We start from the raw sequence: 22,327 nt of genomic DNA on the forward strand, positions 1-22,327 counted from the left end.
AAATTTTCTTCGATTAGATTGATCTCATCTACAATATCTATGTTTTACTTCAAAGCACAAAGGTGGTGGAATCAATGGATTAGAGTGTATGAGAGGGTTTTAGGCAAGAACTAGAGAGAGAGAGTGGAGAAATTAGGTTCAGAAATGTTTTTGAGAGAGAGAGGAAATGAAAAAGTGACAAAAAAAAGTCCTTTCCCAAATCTAATATATGAACAGACCGCTTGAGCGATCAAAAGACAGCTCGAGCGCACAATGACTCCCTTCCAGAAGTTTTGTATACTATAGAAGACTGCTCGAGCGAAAATCACCATACTCTCAATAGTTTTGCAGACCTGCAAAAGTACTGAAAGAACTTAAAAACCACTCGAGCAACGAAACCACCGCTCGAGCGAACCAAAAAAGAAACAGACATCAATTCTCTTGAAAAACTAACTCCCGACATGTTCACCATACAATCAATAACTCTAAACAACTAAATCCGAATAACAACAAGATAAAAAAGAGTATAGACACAATAAAAGTATCGGATCTCAGATCCAAGAACATGAAAGGGTCGGGTCTGACCCAAGCCGTTATAATGTACCCTTTTGTAACCCTTTTCTTCTCTAACACCTACCAGATTATATCCCGAGGTACTCCATCGTATGCTTTCTCAAGATCGATAAAAACTATATGAATGTCTCTTTTTTTTTGTTCTTTTCTTTATACTTCTCTATTACTCTCTTCAAAAGATAGATCGCTTCTATTGTTGACCTACTCGGCATAAATCCAAATTGATTCTCTGAAATCTCCGTTACATCTCGTAATCGACATTCCATCACTCTCTCCCACAGTTTCATTATGTGACACATCAGCTTGATTCCTCTATAGTTGTTGCTATTCTGGACATCTCATTTATTCTTATAGATTGGCACTAAAATACTATTCTTCCACTCTTCTGGTATTTTCCTAGTCAACAAAATCTTGATAATTAACCTAGTCAACCAAGCAACTCCTTTTTTACCCAAGCATTTCCAAGTTTCAATAGGAATATCGTCGGTCTAAAACTTTAGTCGATTTCATCTTTTTAAGTGCAATCTTGACTTTAAAGTTCTTAATCCTACGATAGAACTTGTAGTCTTGGTTTTCCTTATTACTGGCCACTTCTTCCCCTGCTGACCTTCTACCATGTTCCTCATTTAACAATTTTTCAAAATTGTTCTTCCACATCTCCTTAATCTCTTCATCCTGCACTTAATCATATGAACAAAAAAATTATGTTGCCATTTTTTCATACTGAAATCTATATTTACCTTATTTATTCTTGTGTTTTCACATCATCTGTATTAATTTCAGTTAATTTAGGCTTATTAAAAAAAGACCAGCATAATCATATCAAAATTATGAAATTACTATATTTTGACACTTCAATAATGTAACAATGATTATACTTTTTGCCTTAGATATCAATAATTTAACAATGTACCATATACTTTTGTATGCTTTTTGCTTTTCATATCAATAATGTGATACATTCAACCTCATGAGACTTATCCTATTTTCTCTTAAAAAATAATAGGAAAGTAAAATAAGAATCTTGTTAAGAAGATTTGAAAGTGTCATGTAATCTTTATTGTATTTATTTATATAATGTATAATTATTTTAAATTTTTTAATGTATATTTTAAAAACACACGTTAATAAAATTCATAAAATAATACTATAATTACCGCATTTGATATACTATCTCAACCAAATTGTTATAGGTATTGGACCTGCCATTACTCTTATTTTAGGAAAATAACAGTCAGGTTATTAGTTCTCATTTGGAGTATCGTTATATCTTATCAATTTTTTTTTATTATTTTATATATGTGAAGATATTATTTAATATCTTATTAATTTTTACTATGTTTAAACAATGAAATATAGAGTGAAATTTGTCCCTGCACAATGAAATTTCACTGTGCGTCTTAATGAAATGGAATTTGACTCTCTAGACATAGTAAGCCTTTAAATAAAGGTTAAAAATTGCAAAAATGAGAATCAAATGCAAAAATTGCGTACTTAATTTCAAATTTATGTCTAAAAATTTCAATTGAGGGCTCTAAATATGACAACTTTTGAATAATTTTTTTGTTTTAAAGTAAAGTTTTACTTCATCAGGAGAGTTGTTGGAAAAAATATCGGCGATTAGTGGTGGTCATCGATAATTTTTTTTTGTTTTAAAGTAAAGTTTTACTTCACCAGAAGAGTTGTTGAAGAAAATATTTGCGATTAGTAGGGGTCATCGAAAAATCATAAGGCCAGTGATTTTAGTAATGCTGTGTTTGGTAGGTAAAATGTGAATAAAATCTAACTATATTTCACTTAGTTTTACACATTTTTTTTGTTCCCTTCCTTTTTCCAAACCTCTCTCCAAATCTTCTTACCAAACACAACTCCAAATCTTCTTACCAAACACAAGGGCGCGGGTCGGTTGCGGCTACGGAACCTCCAATCCGCCATCCGTTCGTCAAATTAGCGGATTGGAAAAAATCAATCTGCATCCGTCCACCAATCCGGCGAATGTGGATTGAGCGGATTGGTGGTTTAGCGGATGAATACGAATCGGTTTGGCGGTTTAAAATTTTATAAATTTTCAACATAATTCAACTTGTGCACTTCCTCAAAAAAAGAAGAAGAAGAAAGTATTACAGTTAATGACTTAAAAAAATATTACAATCACTGCATGTCTCATCCAAAGCAAGAAAGTTTGAAACTTTAGAATATCACAATCACTGCATACTTTATCCACTTACTATAATCACAGCATGTCTCATCCACATAAAGTATTACGAGGGGTGCTCGCGGTTTGGCAGTTCAGTTGCGGCCAAAGAAATCTCAAATCCGTCATCCATCCGCCAGATTGACGGATTGGAGAAAATCAATCCGCAACCGTCCGCTCATCATCACGCATCCGTCCAAAATGCGGCGGATCAGTTCGGTTCGGTCGGTTTTGGTGGATCGGTATATCCGCTGCTCACCCCTAAAAGTAAGGGCAGTTTTGTGCAGAAAATATTTAGTGTCCTTGAACAAAACTTATTTAGTTGCTCTTAAACTAGTACAATCTATTAATTAGGAATGTAGAAAGAAGAAAAAAAAAACCCTCATTTTTATCTCATTATAAACTAGCATAAAATCTTAACTATGCTCGATTTGAAACAAAACATCAAAAATATATTTTAAAATTAAACAATAACAAAATATATATATATATATGTACGGGGAGGAAATAATTCTCCTCGTATAATCCTGTTGACCAAGTCCACGCTCCTCCGTACGACGTCGCTTTGTCACCTGAAAACACAAACGAGAGCTAGCCGGCGGGTGTGTGCCGGAAACCTCTCCGATGCCTAAGTCAGAAAACTTGACAAATAGACAAAGCTCTAAGTTCTCAGAAAGATTGTGTTCAATTACCTCCTCCAAGGTGTTGCTTGTGAGCTTTTATAAGTTTCGTATGGCACAATCCTAGTAGGACTTGTACTTCTCCATGCAGAGTCCTCCTAGGATTCATTCTCCTAAGGATAATGCTTATCCTTTTGCACCCTCCCCCACTGCTTAAACCAAGTGGGATGGTTTTTTATATGACCGAACTTCCACATGACCGAAGTAAAATTGGCTATACCGAGCCACAGAGGGCCGAACTATACCTAGCTCGGTCTGCTCCTCCAATTGATTACTTCGGCTGCCCTGTTTGACCTTGATGTGCTTAGTTCAAACTTCCAAATAGCAAGTTCTGACCGTCCCAACCGCTGTATGTCACGACCGGACTAATTCTGAAACCGGTCTTCCCAGAACATACTGCGGCCGGACTAACTCTGAGACCGGCCTAACTCCGAGTTGTCTCCGGACCGGAGTGGCTTTACTCTTCCTTGGACCGGAGTAATCTCACCTCCTCGGGCCGAAGTAACTTTGTCTCCTTAAGGCCGGAGTAACCTTGCCCCTAGGCCGAAGTAGCCATTACGGCCTTTTTACTTAGTCCTTCGCGTTTTGGGCCTCGAAGCCAAACTCGGAGCTCGGCCCAATTTTTCCCAAAAATTACCCTCTCAATTGCCCCTTAATTCCATCTGTGCAACAAGATTGGGATTACCAGTCTACTGGCCGAGCTAGAGTTTCATTAGGCTTTTTCAGCCGATCTAAGAACCCTTTAGCCTCTCTAGCCGATCTAACTTTACCTCAGATATCACTATGTCCGGTCAAAAACGTCTCTTCAATCACAGCGACTGTAACGCTTCTCATTCCAATGACACGTGGCAGGCTCTGATTGGTTAAGGACGGCTGTCACGCCGTCTTCGTGCTTTGTGATCTTGAAACGGTTCCCGCCCAAATTTTGGGCTTTCTAACAAAAGTAATTCCTGAGGCTAGGGTCTCTACACTTTTGCTATTCCTTCGTCTTCTCTCTCTGTTCTCTTGCTGCTCGAGTTCTGAGCTTACTGTGTTCGTGCTTCTGTTGCTGCTACTGCTCCATCTTCAGCTTCTTCTTCTTCAATCTGGTAAGCAGGTCTACCCTTCTCGCTTTTGTTACTTGTTTTTCCATCTGTTTTTGCTTTGTATGCTTTTTGCAAACATTTTTCTTCATTTGTCTGCTTTGCTCTTCGTACTTTGATGAAGAAACCATAGAACCCAAGAGTATATGTCATATACCCTAGAAAAAACTCGATTTCGATCCAGAATCACATCCCAACCGAACCAGGATACTGTTTGTGTTGTGTATGTAGATAGATTTCAGAGAACAACCGAACTAGGACTCAAAGGAATAGCAGTAGTTTCTTCTCAACCACTCTAGCCAAGATAAACTCACCGGAAAAACGTGCACGTACCGAACTAGGTACTCCGGTCAATAACCGAGCTAAGGCTTTCGGGGCCCAGGCGGCTTCCTTAGTTCTTAAACCGAACTCAGAAAGCCGCCCCTAGGGGCTTCGACCGAAGTAACTTTCCTCAAACTGCAACCGATTTAGGCCTTGGGACTAAACCAGCTTTCTGAGTTTTTTAGACCGAACTCAGAAAGCTGCCCCTAGACGTTAAAACCGGTCTAACCTGCTCAAGACCGAGTTAACAAACCTTCTGATGAGCCGAGGTAGAACCAGCCCACTGAGCCGAAGTAGGATTTGTATATCTTGCTTATAATTTGTAGCGCGGTCCCACGATCTGTGCTTAACCCCTTTGTTTTCTACCTTGCAGACTTAGGTTGCCCAGGCACTCCTACGTGTGCTCAACCGGGCTACTGAGCCAAATTTTCGTACCGAAATAATTTATTCGTAACTTATTCAACAAATGGGTAAGTATAGATATTTAGTCGAAACCCCTGGTGGTATGGCCGAATTCAGGCAGGACTACCAGATTCCTGATGATGTCCAACTGGAGTTGGCCAAGAAAGATGCTACTCCCTGGGACAATGAAGGCTCCGTCCCTTTTACCCTTCAGTCAATAATTGAAACCGGACTACGGTTTCCTGTCCAACCGCTCATCTGCGAATTTCTTAGACAGACTAGGTTATGTCCTACCCAACTGTCCACCAATACTTACCGTATTATAATGGGAATAGACGCATTAAACCACCAAACCGGACTAAATCTTGGTCTAGCCGAAATATTCCATCAGTATTCCATCGGCTCAAAGAATGCTGGGTGGGTCTACTACCTCAGAATTCGCCGCCGCCGAGAGAAGATAATTAAGCATACTCCGGACAAAGATCTTAACGATGATGATTTCCTTTGGGTCTCTGGGAATTTTGAGGATTTTCAAGCTCAAATTCCTGGCCGACCTATAAATTGGAAAATGGGAGAGCCTGGTAATTTTGCTTCGGTCTTCTGTCTTGTTTGTTATCTCGGTTGTTTAGTTTATTAGCCGAACTAACACATCTCTTTATTGCAGATTTCGCCCATCTCCGTTCCTTGTACAGTTATCCCAACCTTGGGGTTCTGCGAGCCGCACTACGGGTTAAAGAAAGAAGTTGGTCAAAGCTTCTAAATTTTGAGCCGACCTACCGGTATAGCGGTCGCCGCAAAGCAAAGGTAACTGATTTTCTTCTCGAGGAAGCACCGGAGCCGGACCCAACTCTGCCCGAGATAAGGCTTGTCCCTCTAACAGCAGAAGAAGAGATGGCGAAAAGGAGCAGAGTTAGGGCCCTTCTTACCGAAACGGCTAGGCCCGAAGTAACGCCTCCCAGTCAATCGCAGCCTGCCGTTGTCGCCCTCCCTTCCCAACAGCCATCCTCTTCCCGCCGGACCAAACGTCCCCGGACTGCCGAACCCGAACGAGTTTTGGTTGATGAAGAACCTGTCATTCAGCCGAGCTTACCACCAAGCCCTCGACCGGAGTCTTCCGACCGGACCATTAGTTGCTGGGCACCGAAGCTATCTTTCAACGACCGAGACATTCTGGAAACAGACTCGGTTGTTGCTGAGAAGGACCACCTGTTGGCCATCAATTTGGCCAAGAGTGTGTGTCTGCCTAAAGACATGGAACATCACCACAAACAGTTAACCACCGAGCTGAAGTCCATCCGGTCAGCCACGAAATCAATGATTCTGGTAAGTAACTTCGGTCGTATTTCTGTTTTTCTACTTTTCTTTTTCTTCGGCTAAATTGAAGTTGTTGCTTTGTCAGGCTATCCAGAAAAATCAAATCACCCATAGGAAGGTGCTGGAGCTGAGGAAAGTGACAAGGCAAGCTGCGGCAGAGGCGGAGGCGAAATCGGCCGAACTAGAGGAGGCCAGAAAGGAAATGGCCGAACTCCGAGGTGAGGTCGGTCGTCTGACCGGAATGGTTAGTTCGGCCGAGGCCGAAAAGCAAAAGACTGCCATTGTGCTGAAGGACAAGTACTTGCGCGAGTTGCTAAAACTTGAAAGAAAGAAGGATGCCGAAATAAAAGAGAAGGTGAAGGAAGCCGACAAACAAGGCTTCAAGAGGGCAGAGGATGCTTATGCCCAACAATGCAATGCGGCCAAGGATCTGTTCTTTAAGTGCGGCTGGAGGGGAGCCGTTGAGAAGCTCGGTCATGATCCTCAGACCGAGGTTTTCAACCCTCCAGCCTACTTTATACCGAACTCCCTGATGGATTATGCCACGGCCATGCAACAGCAGTTCCTTGAGGGCTCAGACGATGAAGTTTCTGATGAAGACTCTGCCCCTGAGGATACTTCAGTTGTGAATGCAGATCAGGTAGTTCGGTCGGAGCCCGTGGTGGAAGATCTAACTCTTGATCAACCAAGTGAAGCCGTGGCTCCAGCCGAACCCGTCCTTCCTTCTGAAAATGTTGTAGTGCCCGAAACCGGTCTTCAAGTTGACGCCGATGCTGCCTTCGACGCCGAAATAGATGAACTTTTTTCTTAATTTTGTAGTCTTTTCTTTGTAACCGAACTAAGCAGCCTTGTAATGACTTCTTTTTGAATGAAAATTTTACTTCTCTTATTCCGGTTATTGTGTATATGCTTGCATTTGTAATGTCTTCTATTACTCCAAGTGTTGTTTCGGTTTTTGGTTGGTTAAACTATACTTACCAGCCAACCACTCCTTAGCCGACATAATTGCTTCGGCTGGGGAGTACTAAGTGTTGGTTTAATCCAGCCAACCACTCTTCAGCCTTACACTTACTTCGGCTGAAGAGTAACAAGAGTTGGTTTATTCCAGCCAACCACTCCTTAGTCATGCACTTACTTCGGCTAAGGAGTACAAAGTGTTGGTTTAATCCCGCCAACCACTCTTCAGCCTTACACTTACTTCGGCTGAAGAGTAACAAGAGTTGGTTTATTCCAGCCAACCACTCCTTAGTCATGCACTTACTTCGGCTAAGGAGTGCAAAGTGTTGGTTTAATCCAGCCAACCACTCTTCAGCCTTACACTTACTTCGGCTGAAGAGTAACAAGAGTTGGTTTATTCCAGCCAACCACTCCTTAGTCATGCACTTACTTCGGCTAAGGAGTACAAAGTGTTGGTTTGTTCCAGCCAACCACTCTTCAGCCTTACACTTACTTCGGCTGAAGAGTAACAAGAGTTGGTTTATTCCAGCCAACCACTCCTTAGTCATGCACTTACTTCGGCTAAGGAGTACAAAGTGTTGGTTTGTTCCAGCCAACCACTCTTCAGCCTTACACTTACTTCGGCTGAAAAGTAAGAGTTGGTTTATTCCAGCCAACCACTCCTTAGTCATGCGCTTACTTCGGCTAAGGAGTAACAGGTGTTGGTTTATTCCAGCCAACCATTGAAGTTTGTTTTTCCAGCTAACTTCTAGTATTTGGTTATTCCGACCAAATGTCCTGCAGCCTGGATCCTTATCCTGGGCTTAGGATGGGTGTTGGTTTAATCCAGCCAACCTTTAAGTTAGTTTTTCCAGCTAACTTAGAGTAACATGTTTGTAATATACGTAAGTCTTGAAAGCTAACTTTTACAAAGGGTAATTTGTGCCAAAAAGAATTTCTTATTTTATTGAAGGAAGAGAAAATTACATATGCTTGAAAAAGAAAAAGCTAAAAGTAAAATAACTTGAGATTGGCCGTGTTCCATGGCCTAGGGATTGCCTTGCCGTCCTTGTCTTCTAGGTGGTATGCCCCTTTGCCTGCTAATCCAACCACCTTATAAGGACCTTCCCAATTTGGGCCTAACTTGCCGTCTCCTGGGATTAGGGTGTTTCCCATTACTTTGCGTAGTACCCAATCCCCAATCTTGAATTGTCTTGGATGTACCTTTTTGCTGTATTTTCTGATTAACTCTCGTTGGTAGGCGGCGATGTGAACCATTGCTTTTTCTCTTCTTTCTTCTATAAGGTCGAGTTCTAAGGCTATGGCTTCTCCATTTAAGTCTGGATCAAAATTTTCGCTTCGGATTGTGGGGAGGCCAACTTCTAGTGGGATGACTGCCTCTATTCCATAGGCCAAGGAGAATGGTGTTTCTCCTGTTGATCGCCGAGGTGTGGTTCGGTAATCCCATAAGACGTGAGGGAGTTCGTCCGCCCATTTGCCTTTTGCTTTCTCTAGCCTTTTCTTTAGTCCATCCAAGACGACTTTATTTGATGCTTCAGCCTGCCCATTTGCTTGAGGATATGCCGGAGTAGAATTGTAGAATTCTATCTTGTATTCTTCGCAAAAGCTTCTGAAAATTCTGCCGTCGAACTGAGTTCCATTGTCTGAGATCAGTGCTTTTGGTATGCCAAACCGAGTGATAATATTTTGCCAGACAAACTTCTTCACATCCTTCTCTTTGATTGACGCCAATGCTTCTGCTTCCACCCACTTTGTGAAGTAGTCTGTTGCTGCGAGAAAGAATTTTCTGCCACCGGGTGCTGTTGGAAGTGGTCCTACTATGTCCAAGCCCCACATTGCGAAAGGCCATGGGCTAGTTAAGGGTAGGAGTTCTCTTGCTGGTTGATGTATTTGGTGCGCGAATTTCTGGCATTTTTCACACTTTTTCACATATTTTTCTGAGTCTGCTTGCATATATGGCCACCAATATCCTTGCGAAATAGCCCTGTAGGCGAGCGACCTTCCCCCTTGATGACTTCCACATACCCCTTCATGTATTTCGAACAGGAAGGCTTCTACTTTGTTGGGATGAACGCACTTGAGGTAAGGCCCAGAGAATGACTTCTTGTATAATGCAAAAGATGGAGACAGCCAAAATCGCTGCGACTTTGCCCTTATTTTGTTGGCTTCTTTTTTCTCTGCTGGTAGGATGCCGTCTTTTAGGAACAGGATGATGGGATCCATCCATGAAGGGCCTAATTCAGTGCAATATACTTCTTCTGCTTCGGGGTCTTCTATACTTGGTCTTGGTAAGAAGTCGATGAGTACTGGATGAGGGATCGATGTATCTGCCATTGAGGCCAAGCCTGCTAGCTCGTCCGCTCGGCTGTTTTCCTCCCTGCCAATTTGTTCTATCCTTACCACATCAAACTTCTTGATCTCTGTTCTGACTAACTCTTGGTACTTGGCCATTCTGTCGTCCTTTGCTTCGTATTCGCCCGAAATTTGGTTTACTACCAGCAGAGAGTCACTGTATACCATTAGTTCGGCTGCTTTCATGAAGTGTGCTGACTTGAGTCCTGCGATAAGCGCCTCATACTCTGCTTCATTGTTGGATGCTGGGAAGCCAAGGTTGATTGCTTGCTCTATAACCAGGCCGTCTGGAGAGATGAGGACTATGCCAAGTCCTGCACCATGTCGGTTGGATGCTCCATCCACAAAGAGCTTCCACATCTCTCCAACAAATAGTTTCCAGCATGTGGAAGGGTCAGACGATGCCGTGGGGTCAAGGATGGTGTTTTCTTCAAAGTCCATATTGGCTGTCTGCCCTTCGTCCTCTGTTTGAACTGCTGGTGAGCCTTTGTTTGGCTCCTCCTTGTCGTCCTTAATGTGGTCTGCCTTTGTGCTTGATGGACTACTTTCCACTAGGGGTTGCGCTATTCCGGCGTCAACTTCCGTCTCTAGTTCGGTCGATGGACTACCTTTCACTAGGGGTTGCGTTATTCCGGCGTCAACTCCCGTCCCTAGTTCGGTTGAGTTAGTCAGGTCGACTGGACAGATATGATGACTTCCAGGAGTAAACTCTGCAACGAAGTCTGCCAAAGATTGAGCTTTTATTGCGGTCTTTGGTTGGAACTTGATATCGAATTGTCCCAACTCTACTGCCCATTTCAAAATTCGCCCACTGAAGTTCGCCCTTTCAAACAGAGCTTTTAATGGAAAGGCCGTAAGGACGACTATGGTGTGGGCATGAAAGTAGTGTGCCAATTTCCTGGATGCCATCATTAATGCTAATGCTAGTTTCTCCAATGGTAAGTACCTTGTTTCGGCTCCCAACAATGTCTTGCTGACATAAAAGATGGGCAAGTGTTGTATTCCTTCTGCACGAACCAACACTGCGCTGACTGCGTGTTGAGAGACTGCTAGGTACAAAAAGAGTTCTTCACCAGGTACTGGAGTAACAAGTAGTGGTGGGGAAGACATGTATTCCTTTAAGCTTTCCAGAGCTCGGTCGCATTCTTCATCCCACTCAAACTTGGCCTTTAAAGCTTGGAAGAACGGTCGTAGCCTGTCCGACGATCTGCTTATGAACCGGTTGAGTGCAGCCGCCATACCAGTAAGATGCTGCACTTCTTTAACTGAGTTTGGTCTCTCCAACTCCTGGATCGCTTTGATCTGAGAGGGGTCGGCTTCTATACCTCGGTTGGTCACCAGGAAGCCCAAGAATTTGCCAGATCCAACTCCGAATGCGCATTTGGACGCATTGAGGCGTAGCTTGTGTTTCTTCAGGATCTGGAACATCTCGCCTAAGTCTTTCAGATGGTCATTCTCATCCTTGCTTTTGACCACCATGTCGTCGATGTACGCCTCCATTGTTCTGCCTAACAATGGTTCAAACATCTTGGTGACCATCCTTTGGAATGTCGCCCCTGCGTTCTTTAGGCCAAAGGGCATGACCTTGTAGCAATATAACCCCCTTGGTGTTGTGAAGGATGTGACCTCCTGGTCTGGTTCATGCATGGCGATCTGGTGGTAGCCTCTGTATGCATCCAAAAAGCTAAGTCGGTTATGTCCTGCCGTTAAGTCCACCAGTTGATCTATCCTTGGTAGAGGGAAGCTGTCTTTTGGGCACGCTTTGTTGACTGTTTTGTAGTCGACGCAGACACGCCATTTACCATTCTTTTTTGGCACTACGACGGTGTTCGAGATCCATTTTGGGTAGTGCACCTCTCTTATTGCTCCTGCCTCCAGCAGGTTGCCCACCTCTTCTGCCACTATTTCGGCGTGGTGGAGTGCCGATTTGCGCGTGCGTTGAATGACTGGTCTGGCAGATGGGTGGACATTGAGTTGGTGACTGATGAAGTTTGGATCAATGCCTGGCATGTCGTAAGGTGTCCAGGCAAACACTTCGATATTGGAAGTCAAGAATTCCATGACCTCTAATCTCTCAGTGCTGGACAATGATGAGCCAAGCAAGAAGAACTTATCCGGGTTCTTCTCATCTATTTTTACCTCCACCAAGTCTTCCACTGCTTTCTGATCAGCCTCTTTGCCGACGTCAGCGAATAGTCCATTACTTTCTGGCTCTTCCACCGAATGAACATATCCTTTGGCAGCTCGGCTTCCATTTGCTGTGGCGAAGCATTGTTTTGACATGATCTGATCGCCATAGACTTCTTCAATTATACCGGCGTCATTGGGGAACCGCATTACCTGATGGTATGATGACGCCACTGAACGCATGGCATGCAGCCATGTTCTGCCCAGGATGATGTTGTAGGTGGAGGGGACCTTCAATACCCAGAACTCCACCTGTTTTGATACACTTCCAGCTCTGACTGGAAGGATTATTTTGCCGACAGGCCACTCTGGCATGGAGTTGAATCCAATCAGGGGAGAAACTGCAGGTGCCAAGTCTTTGTCTTGCAGCTTTAGTTGTTTGAATGTGTCGTAATACATGATCTCACATGAACTACCCTGGTCAATCAGAATCCGTTTGACGTCAAAATCCTTGACTCGGAGAGTGACAACCAGGGCATCATTATGGGGGCAGTAAATTCGCTCCAAGTCCTTATCCGAAAAGGACATGACGTTTGTTGCCTCTGTCCTCCCCTTCTTGATGGCGGGTTGGGAACTTAATACTTCCCTAAAGTGTTCAGCCTTCTTGATTGAACCTCTAAGCTCGCATACGCGCTCAGGTTCAAAAATTCCATGAATTACATTGATAATGCCTTGCGGTGGTGCGTCGTTTGGCATTCTGTTGGGTTGGTCATGATCTTGGGGGGCCGGTTGCGCTCCTCCTTCAATGTATTCATCCAAGTGGCCTGCTGCCACCAATTCTTCTAAATGCTGTCTTAGGGGCGTGCAATTCTCAGTTCGGTGCCCCTTTTCCTTGTGGAAGGTGCACCGTGATCTGTCGTCGTAATTCTTCTGAGCTTCCCCAAGCTTGGCTGGCCACTTGACAAAAGGCTCATCTTTGATTTCGCTTAGAATCCGATATATTGGTTTTTTGAACACTGTTGTTATGGCAGTGCGGATTCTCAACCATCTTTTGTCTGGGTCTTCTCCGTTATCTCGTCTGCCACGTCCATTTTTGTTACTTCGGTCCACCGTATTAACCTTTGCTGAGGTTTTCTTTTCTGGTACCGTGGCCGCACTTGTTTTGGCTTTGGAACGTGCGCCATCTTCTTCTACCCTGATGTGCTGATGCACTCTCTCCATCAGGGCTTCCATGGTGAGGGGTGGCGTCATGGTAATTGAATCCCTTAGTCGGTTCCCTACTGGTAGGCCTCTTTTATATTGCGCAATGGCTAGATTGGTGGGGCAGTCTCCAATCTGGTTGAATGTCTCCCAGTAGCGACTGTTGTAAGATCTGAGGGTTTCTTTCTCACCCATGTCGATGGAGAGTAGCTGGTCTATCTCCACCGGTGTTTTAGTATTTGTCCGAAACCTTGTTACGAACGCTTCTGCCAATTGGGCCCAGGAGGCTATGCTGCCCTCTGGGAGTTTTTCGAACCAAGTCAAGCCTAAGTCGCCCAGACTTGATGGGAAGAGTATGCACATTAGGGCCTCGTTTCGCCTGTACACAGCCATAACTTGGCGAAAGTGGCTGAGGTGAGAATACGGATCCGTCTTCCCTTCATATGTATTGAACTTCGGCTGAAGGAAGCCTGATGGTAGGGGTGCGTTTTCGATCGCTGGGACAAACGGCGAAGTCTGTAGTCTTGCCAATGCTTTGTCCGCTGGTTCGTAGGCCGGTCGCGGTATTGGCATTCCAACCTCGACGCTTCCATGCGTTCGAGGAGCCAACCGTTGTAGGGCCGAAATTCGGTGTGGATCCTTTGCCCTGGCATCCTCCTTGCATCGTGCTTTTTCTTCTAGTACGGTTCGTAAGTCGGATGACCTGGGTAGCTCGGTTTGTCTGGATCTGGTTTGGTGTGAATGTGAAGGCCAATACGTGCTTCCTTCAGTGTATGATCTTTCGGATCTCGTCCGTTCAGACCTGGAGTGACGAGTTCTTGAAGATAAGGAGTGAGTGTCGCCTGTCCTGAGGCTTCTGCTCTCTCTTTGGGAAGGTGTAGTATTCCTACTACGACTCTCTGAGTGGCGAGGGGGCGTTTTGTGCTTGCGCCCCTCTCCTGTCGCAACGTCTTTAGTCTTCATCTGGCGTTTCAAAGCCTCCATGTCCGCCGCCATCCTTCGAATTAGTTCATCTTGCTCCTTTACGCGATCTTCCAAGGCCTGAGGATCAATCCTCCTCCTTTGTCTGTCAGGACTTTGAGAATGGCGAGGGCTGTTATTCCGCCTTCCCCTGCCACTCCTCCTGGAGTTATGTTGCTGGGGCTCTAGATCTCCCATTGGAGGGACAGGGGGTAATCCTTCTCGCCTTGCGCCCCCGTCTGGTGTTAACCCGTCGACGGCGGACTGTGGTGGTTCTTCAATGTGCGCCATTGAATGAGAAAAGGAGAAGCTTAGTCAAGAGGTTTTTGTTCTTGTCTGAAATTCCCACAGACGGCGCCAATTGTACGGGGAGGAAATAATTCTCCTCGTATAATCCTGTTGACCAAGTCCACGCTCCTCCGTACGACGTCGCTTTGTCACCTGAAAACACAAACGAGAGCTAGCCGGCGGGTGTGTGCCGGAAACCTCTCCGATGCCTAAGTCAGAAAACTTGACAAATAGACAAAGCTCTAAGTTCTCAGAAAGATTGTGTTCAATTACCTCCTCCAAGGTGTTGCTTGTGAGCTTTTATAAGTTTCGTATGGCACAATCCTAGTAGGACTTGTACTTCTCCATGCAGAGTCCTCCTAGGATTCATTCTCCTAAGGATAATGCTTATCCTTTTGCACCCTCCCCCACTGCTTAAACCAAGTGGGATGGTTTTTTATATGACCGAACTTCCACATGACCGAAGTAAAATTGGCTATACCGAGCCACAGAGGGCCGAACTATACCTAGCTCGGTCTGCTCCTCCAATTGATTACTTCGGCTGCCCTGTTTGACCTTGATGTGCTTAGTTCAAACTTCCAAATAGCAAGTTCTGACCGTCCCAACCGCTGTATGTCACGACCGGACTAATTCTGAAACCGGTCTTCCCAGAACATACTGCGGCCGGACTAACTCTGAGACCGGCCTAACTCCGAGTTGTCTCCGGACCGGAGTGGCTTTACTCTTCCTTGGACCGGAGTAATCTCACCTCCTCGGGCCGAAGTAACTTTGTCTCCTTAAGGCCGGAGTAACCTTGCCCCTAGGCCGAAGTAGCCATTACGGCCTTTTTACTTAGTCCTTCGCGTTTTGGGCCTCGAAGCCAAACTCGGAGCTCGGCCCAATTTTTCCCAAAAATTACCCTCTCAATATATATATATATAAATATGTAGAATCAAACTAATTTTAATTATTTTCATTTGAATTGCATTTAAATATATTTTTTGTTGCACATCCATTAACGTCGTGTTTTAAGTATTACACAGCAAATGTGTGCCGTAACACAATTGGTAAGAATAAAAGAAAAAAATAGTCTAAATTATCACCCAAAAAATAAAAATCTTAGGTTCTATTTGGTTAGAAGATTTGATGAGAGAAAGAAAGATAGAAAGAAAATGACAAAAAATTGATAGGATTCGAATTCCAAATTATATTTGGTTGAGTTGGGAATTGGAGAAAAAAAAAAAGAGCCTACATAAACCCAAAAGATAAAAAGTGAGATTGCATTTCACTCTCACTTCCTTTTTTCTTATGTTTTCCATCATAACAAACAAAAAGTGAGATTGCATTTCTTTTTCCCTTTCCATTTCTCTCATCAAACTTTCTAACCAAATACAGTCTTACAATTACAGTTTGCTATGTCACCCAACAAACTTCAATATGTGGTGGATTATAATTAAGAAAAACCCCAAACATTAATATGTATTAATGATTTACCATAACTATAAGATTGTGCTCGGTTGGAAGATTTGATAAGAGAAACAACAATGAAAAAAAAAATGTAAGTTCACTTTTTGTTTGGTTATAATGGAAAACACAAGGGAAAACAAAGTGAAAGAGAAATACAATTCTAGTTTTTATCTTTTGGGTTCACTTAGAGCTTGTTTGGCATGAACTAAAATGCATACTTCTTTACTCTTTTTTTTTTATATCTTTTTGGAATCATATTACTTCTCCACTTTTATACACATATTTTCATAATAAGTAAAAAAACATACTAATCTAATACATCCCAAACATCCCCTTGGATAATTTTCTTTTTCCATTTTCCAACTCAATCAAACATAGTATGAAATTCGAATCTTATCAATTTTTTCTCCTTTCTTTCTATTTTCTCTTCCCTTTCCATTTTATTCACCAAATCCTTCAACCAAATAGAGCTTACGTGACCTCCACCTCCTTTAGATCGATTCCCACTTCTTTCTACTTTTTTTTTAAGCCAACTTTAGCCATTTTTTCTAATGCATGTAACTTAGCCAATCTCGTAGCTTCCAAGCGCTCGTACTTTGCCTCTAATCCAATTCCTATTGGCTAATATGAACTCCTTTTCTCTATTTCTTCTTGATCCATCACCACACCTCTTTCTATATTTCATTTCTCCTTTAATCAAACCGACTTCTTTGTACCCATTCCTTCACTTTTAAATATTTTCCATACTATCAAACTCCCTTGTACGTTTTTCTCTTGTCATACTTTCTCTTCTTTATATTTTTATTCCGTTTGTTTTCAGAATTAAATTGAGTGAGATTGTTAATAAGAGAATTATGAGTAAAGAAACTAAGAAAAATTATATTTGTTTGTGATATATTTTGGTGAGCGAATTAACTATATAAAATACCACAAAAATCCTTTGGTATTTTTGATATATTTTAATATTAAAAATTATATTTTATAAATATTTTTTGTATTATATTATTTTAATAGTTATATATATAATGATGTAATACCAAAAAAAAAAAAAAAACCACACACACAAACACACAGCATGAACAAACTAGTTTTTTTTCCAAGCTAATCTCCTCATTAATTTTGAAATCCAACCCTTGAAGGCCTTTATTAATCCCCTCCTCCAAGACCCATAGTCCCAAAGGACTACCAATCTCAAGCTCCACTTTGCAAACAAACATAGTTTTTAACACTCTCAACTCACTAATTTGGCAAGTTAGTTTGTGGCTAAAATAGCTACAAAAAATAAAATAGGTTATTTTAGCCACAACAAATAAAACATCACATCCAACTCATAATCATTAGACTCTTCTCTCACAAAAAAAGTTAAAAAAGTCAAAAAGTCGAAAAGTCCTTTCCCAAACTAAGTTTTTTAGCCCAGGCTAAAATAATCCAAAAAGTTAAAAAGACAACCCACTTCCCAAACAGAGGCTAATAGTCTAATCCCAAGTCCCTACCTCTGAAACTAAGCTGGCATTACTTTTTATGAGTGATTGAAAAAGATTTGGGCTCTAGGAAAAATTAAAATCTATGTAGAGAGAGACTAATCCATGAGAATATATGTAATTTGTCTTGTTTGTCCATAGATTAAAATAATAAAAAAAATAAAAAAATTATTATAAATTATCGTATCATTTTTTTTAATAATTTTTTCGTAAAAAAAAAAAAAAGAGTCAATTAAAACAACCAACGTGAAAAATGAGCACTTTAGTTATGGTAGGTAGGTTAGTTTTTTTTAAGACTTGAGGAACGGAGAGATGTGGACTATCGAGAAAGGAAAAAAAAAAAAAAAGTATTTATTTAATTTTTTATATTTGATTAATTTAGTTTTTCAGATGATAACGGAGTTAGATTTTTTTTTTTTTGGGGTTGGGTGGCATAATGGAGTTTGATTATGAAAAATACAACCCATTAGTAAAATTTGAATGAGCAAATGATGGTTAACTAACAGTGTAAAATTATTATGATTAGATCTTAAAGTTTAAGGACGTTAATGTGATTTTCAATTCAAAAATTTGTTTGGCCTAGCTTGTAGAAAGTAGAAGTCCTACGAGGGAAAGGACTTTGTACCTAGGACTTCAAAAATAAAAAAATAAAAAAATTTGTTTGGTCCATTAAGTTTTACAAGTCCTTTCAAACTTAGTGAATAGTTTCAAGTAGACATTATTGTCCTTTTTAACTTAATGAATATGTTATAATTATTAATTATAATAAACGGCAACAACAAATCAATAATACTATAAAAAAATGTCTTTTTTACATTTGTCATATTAAATTTTGAATTTAAGATGTCTATATTTTTGTCAAATGTTAGAAATGATTGTGATTTAAAATTAAAGCATAAAATCATCTTCAAATTAAATAAAAAAAATGATAATTTGTAAAAATTATGACTAATACAATTTTCAAATGTCGAAAGGTATTTGTGATGTATTAAAACTTTAAAGAGTATTTGAGTATTTTTAAATGTCAAAAAGTGTATGTAATTTTTATTATTTAATATTTTATGATAGGATTTGATTTCTTTCAAATTGTCTGGTATTTGAGCTTAATAAGCTACGTTAGTAAGGACTTGATGGGGTGCCAACCACCCATCAAGTTGTCAAGAAAGTGTTGAAAAAAATTATGGTAAAAAAATTATTTGATAATCAATTGATCTTATTAAAAAATCAAAGACACCCATTAGGAACTTGAGAAATGCACGAGATTTTAAATTTTATATTTATAAATTCACTCACAATGATATGGTAAATGAGTTAGGCATTGGACCTATGTATTTGAATATGTGACAAATAAAAAATTGATATCTATAATGCCACATTTAGAGAGCATATTTTGGAATTTCAAACATTTTCTTTAGGAACCTAATCTCTCTCTCTCTCTCTATTACATTTCTCTTCTTAGTACCCAAAATCAAATGAGATATCAATTGTAGAATGGTTGAATGATTGCTTGATAATACACATACAAAAAATATACTTGATGATGAGATTATCATTCACCGAATAAAAATAAAAATAAAAGTTAATCTAGGGACGAGACTAGGATTTTTTTCCTAAGAGGGGCCAAAATATGTCATCTCCGTCAAATTTTTTCCATATATATTCTTTTACAACAATACAATTTTAAAAGCTTAATTGATATATAGAGTTTATCACATTGCTTATTACCATTTAATATTTTTTTTGTGATTTTTTTTTTTTTAATTTGAAACTTATAATATTCATAGTGTGAATTATATAATGGTGTAAGATGTTCATGTGCTCTTAAGAAATGTCATAATTTTTATTGATTTTTTAAAAATGTTTATTATAATTGATATTAATAAAATATAATGCTAAAGACAAGAAAAAGTATCAAGAAATTAATGTGTGATTCAAATTCATTTTATGTGTAAATTCCACTATACAAGAACTAAATCTAGACCACATTATTTTTTCTTGATATTTTTGTGTCTGAATTATTGATCTAACTATAAGGAGTAGGTGAAAAATATTAAATAATGTGATAAGTAAAAAATCAAGATAAGATTTCAAGAGACAACAAAACAATTTATTAGAATTTTGAAGGAATCAAACTAAAATTACTTAAAATTTAGGAACAATTGCAATGAAATGATATAAACTCAAAAAATTGCAAAGAGGTAGAAGTACAATCAGTGCCACAGAGGGTCGAGGGGGTAACCTTCCCCCCCCTGCGGCGGGGTTTTGGAATAAATTTTTTTTTTTTTAAATATAAAGAAAATATTTTAAATAAAAAATTTATAAAATATTATTTAAAGTGAAATATCAATGACATTTTTAAAATCATGAGAATAATAATTGTTATTTTTTTTATTGAAAATAAAGATATTACGATAAGTCCTATTATTATTTATGGAAATTTCAATACAATGGTGATGTCTATCATTATTGACAAACAATTATAATCAATCTCAATGAAGATATGAAATTTATTGAATTGTTAGTTACATTTGACATGTGAGGTTCATTCTCTATGTGTTTTCTTTACTATTGATTGGTGATATATATGTCAATGATGACGTGATATTATTATTATATTGAATTTTTACTGAAATTTTGTATAAAAAATTACTTTATCACTATATAATTTATTTTAAAACTTATATCTATGACTTTTTTTTTTTTATATTGTCAATGATATACTAATTACAAATAATATATATATGTATGTGTGTGTGTGTGTGTATTTATCTTTTTTGAAGTCAATCGTAAAAATTTATGTAAAATATTTTTGTAAAAATTTTCAATGTTATAATTAGTAAGTACCCCTTTGATTTAATTTCTTGGCTCCGCCACTTAGTACAATATTTAGTTACACAATATAATGCATGAATTGTTTATACTTCCATGACATCGCAATTATTTTGAGTATACCATTTTTTTACAATTTCCCCTAAAATTTGGGAATAATATACTAATTATGTTGTTAATACTCAAAATTATATTGGAGTCTAAGTAGAATTTTCTATATTTCATGGGGGCCAAGGCCACTCCCGGTCTCCTAACAATCCCACCCCTAAGTTGGTCGAATTCAATTATAAAAATTTATGTATTTTTTTTTTAATTTTGTTAAGGCAATAGTAATTTGTTACAAGTGTATTCTACTTAAAGGTAAGAAAATCTACAATTCTATTTATTTTATTTTTTTTGTGAATTTGTGGAATTTAAATTTTTTGAGTGATCCCATCTAAAAAAAACTTATGGAATCTCCATTGCTTGGTAAGTTCATTTTGGAACCAATTTTGTGATTTGAACCATTTACTTTTTTAGACTCGTTGAGTATAATATTCTTACAAACAATGAAGATAATTAGATATAAGTAACTATATATTCGAATTATATTTATTTTTTTAAAAAAAATAGACGATAAATATAATTTCAAGAATAAATATCCATTTTTTGTAATATAAATTTGTTTTAAATTTATAGTTATCGATATCTGATCATATTATTGTAGACACCCAATTTTTTACCCCCTTAAGACTTGGGCGTTACTGATGGTTTACTTGGTGTTGAAAGCTGTGCAGTGTAAAGGTTCGGTTTCTTCGGCGAGAGGAGAGTCAAATCCCAACCTCACACCCCATTTTTGGACTAAAACCATTTTGAATGGTTTTTAGACCTTAAGACCCTCTCTTTTAAAATATTTTTGAAAAGGAAGTTTCTACGATGTTCCGACGCTTGCATTTTGTTAAATGTCGCGCTTTTCAGTAAACCGAGCAAGGACAAAGTAGAAATGAATGAAAGAGAGATGAAATCTCTGAAAAATCTTTCAAAATACCTTGTTTAGGGGTTTGGAGTTGAAGAAAAGAAGAGAAGATGTAAGAAATCCAGTTAGGGGAGAACATGGGCATGAACCGTTAAGAGAGAGTCGAGTAGCCCTCGCTTAATCGGGCCTATTCATTTGCATACTTGGATTTCAGCTATGAGGCCACCACCGTTGGAAATCTTACTTTCGGGGCTTTATTTTGCACTCAAGAATCTCGTAAAGCCAAATTCAGACGGGGGAGATATGGTTGGTTAAAGTAGGACATCAATCCGGTTGGACCGAAACTGCGCGGTTTCACCAAAACAGGCATAACTTTTTGCACAGTTGGAATTTTGATGCAAGGCTGGTTCCATTGGAAAGCTAACTTCTGGGGCTTCATTTTGGATACTGGTTGACCACTTTTTGGCCTTGGAAGCCACTGGCTGACCACTTTCTCTTTCGAAAAACTAGAAAAAGTGGCTGGCCGAACACTTTCTCCTGAAAAAGTGGTCGGCCAACCAGAAAAATAGGTGGCCCACCACTTAAACTGGTCGGCAGCTTTCTTGCATATTCTACAGGTGTTGTGGATGCCAGCTGTGCCAGCTGGAGTGCACAGATTGCATTCTCCATACACGTGTATGGAGGGATTACATCTAGCTTCAAACTTCTTCAACAAGCTTGGTGCTTGGTTTTCTATAAGAGGGAACCTCTTCCCTCTTATCTGGGGTTGAAAAATTTGCTGAGAGCTATAGATATATCATTCTATTTCTATATTGCTTCTTCTCTCTATATTTGCATTGTTTTGTGCCCTAAAGTGCCATTTTCTTCACACTTTTGCACATAAACACATAGTGAAACACCTTCATTCTTGAGTAGAGGTTCTTGGGGGTTTGTTTGAAGCTCAAGGCTTGGTTTTTGCCTCAGGAGTTGCTGATTTGCTATGATTCTTCAAGGGTGAGGCTCAAATCCTTTTTTAAGCTTTGTTTTGCTTAAGTACTTAGCCTTATTTGCATGCTTCTTATGGCTTAACTTTCAGCTGCAAAAAGCTTTATTTTTGAGTACTTAACATGTTTGTTTGAGGCTCCTTGGGTGTTGGGGGTGTTCTACCCCCTTTTGTGCCTTGTTTGGCCTTGTTTTGGGCCATCACT

The 22,327-nt window shown here is 39.7% G+C and overlaps 1 protein-coding gene across 1 annotated transcript; it reads left to right on the forward strand.

The window, feature by feature from the left end:
- Positions 1 to 5,799: 5,799 nt before the first annotated feature.
- LOC145823676 (uncharacterized) lies at positions 5,800 to 7,443 on the forward strand. Its single transcript, XM_082923183.1, has 3 exons — positions 5,800 to 5,812; positions 5,896 to 6,554; positions 6,631 to 7,443. The coding sequence occupies exons 1-3, from the start codon at positions 5,800 to 5,802 to the stop codon at positions 7,354 to 7,356; spliced, it is 1,398 nt and encodes a 465-aa protein (XP_082779309.1). The 3' UTR covers positions 7,357 to 7,443.
- The last annotated feature ends 14,884 nt before the right edge of the window (positions 7,444 to 22,327 follow it).

This window comes from Camellia sinensis, chromosome 4 (genome assembly GCF_055761805.1).
Source record: "Camellia sinensis isolate YWXY chromosome 4, ASM5576180v1, whole genome shotgun sequence".
Classification (NCBI taxonomy): Eukaryota; Viridiplantae; Streptophyta; class Magnoliopsida; order Ericales; family Theaceae; genus Camellia; species Camellia sinensis.

Coding starts and splice junctions, on each gene's coding strand:
- LOC145823676 (XM_082923183.1), top strand. Junction 6,555..6,630: donor CCACGAAATCAATGATTCTG/GTAAGTAACTTC, acceptor TTGCTTTGTCAG/GCTATCCAGAAAAATCAAAT.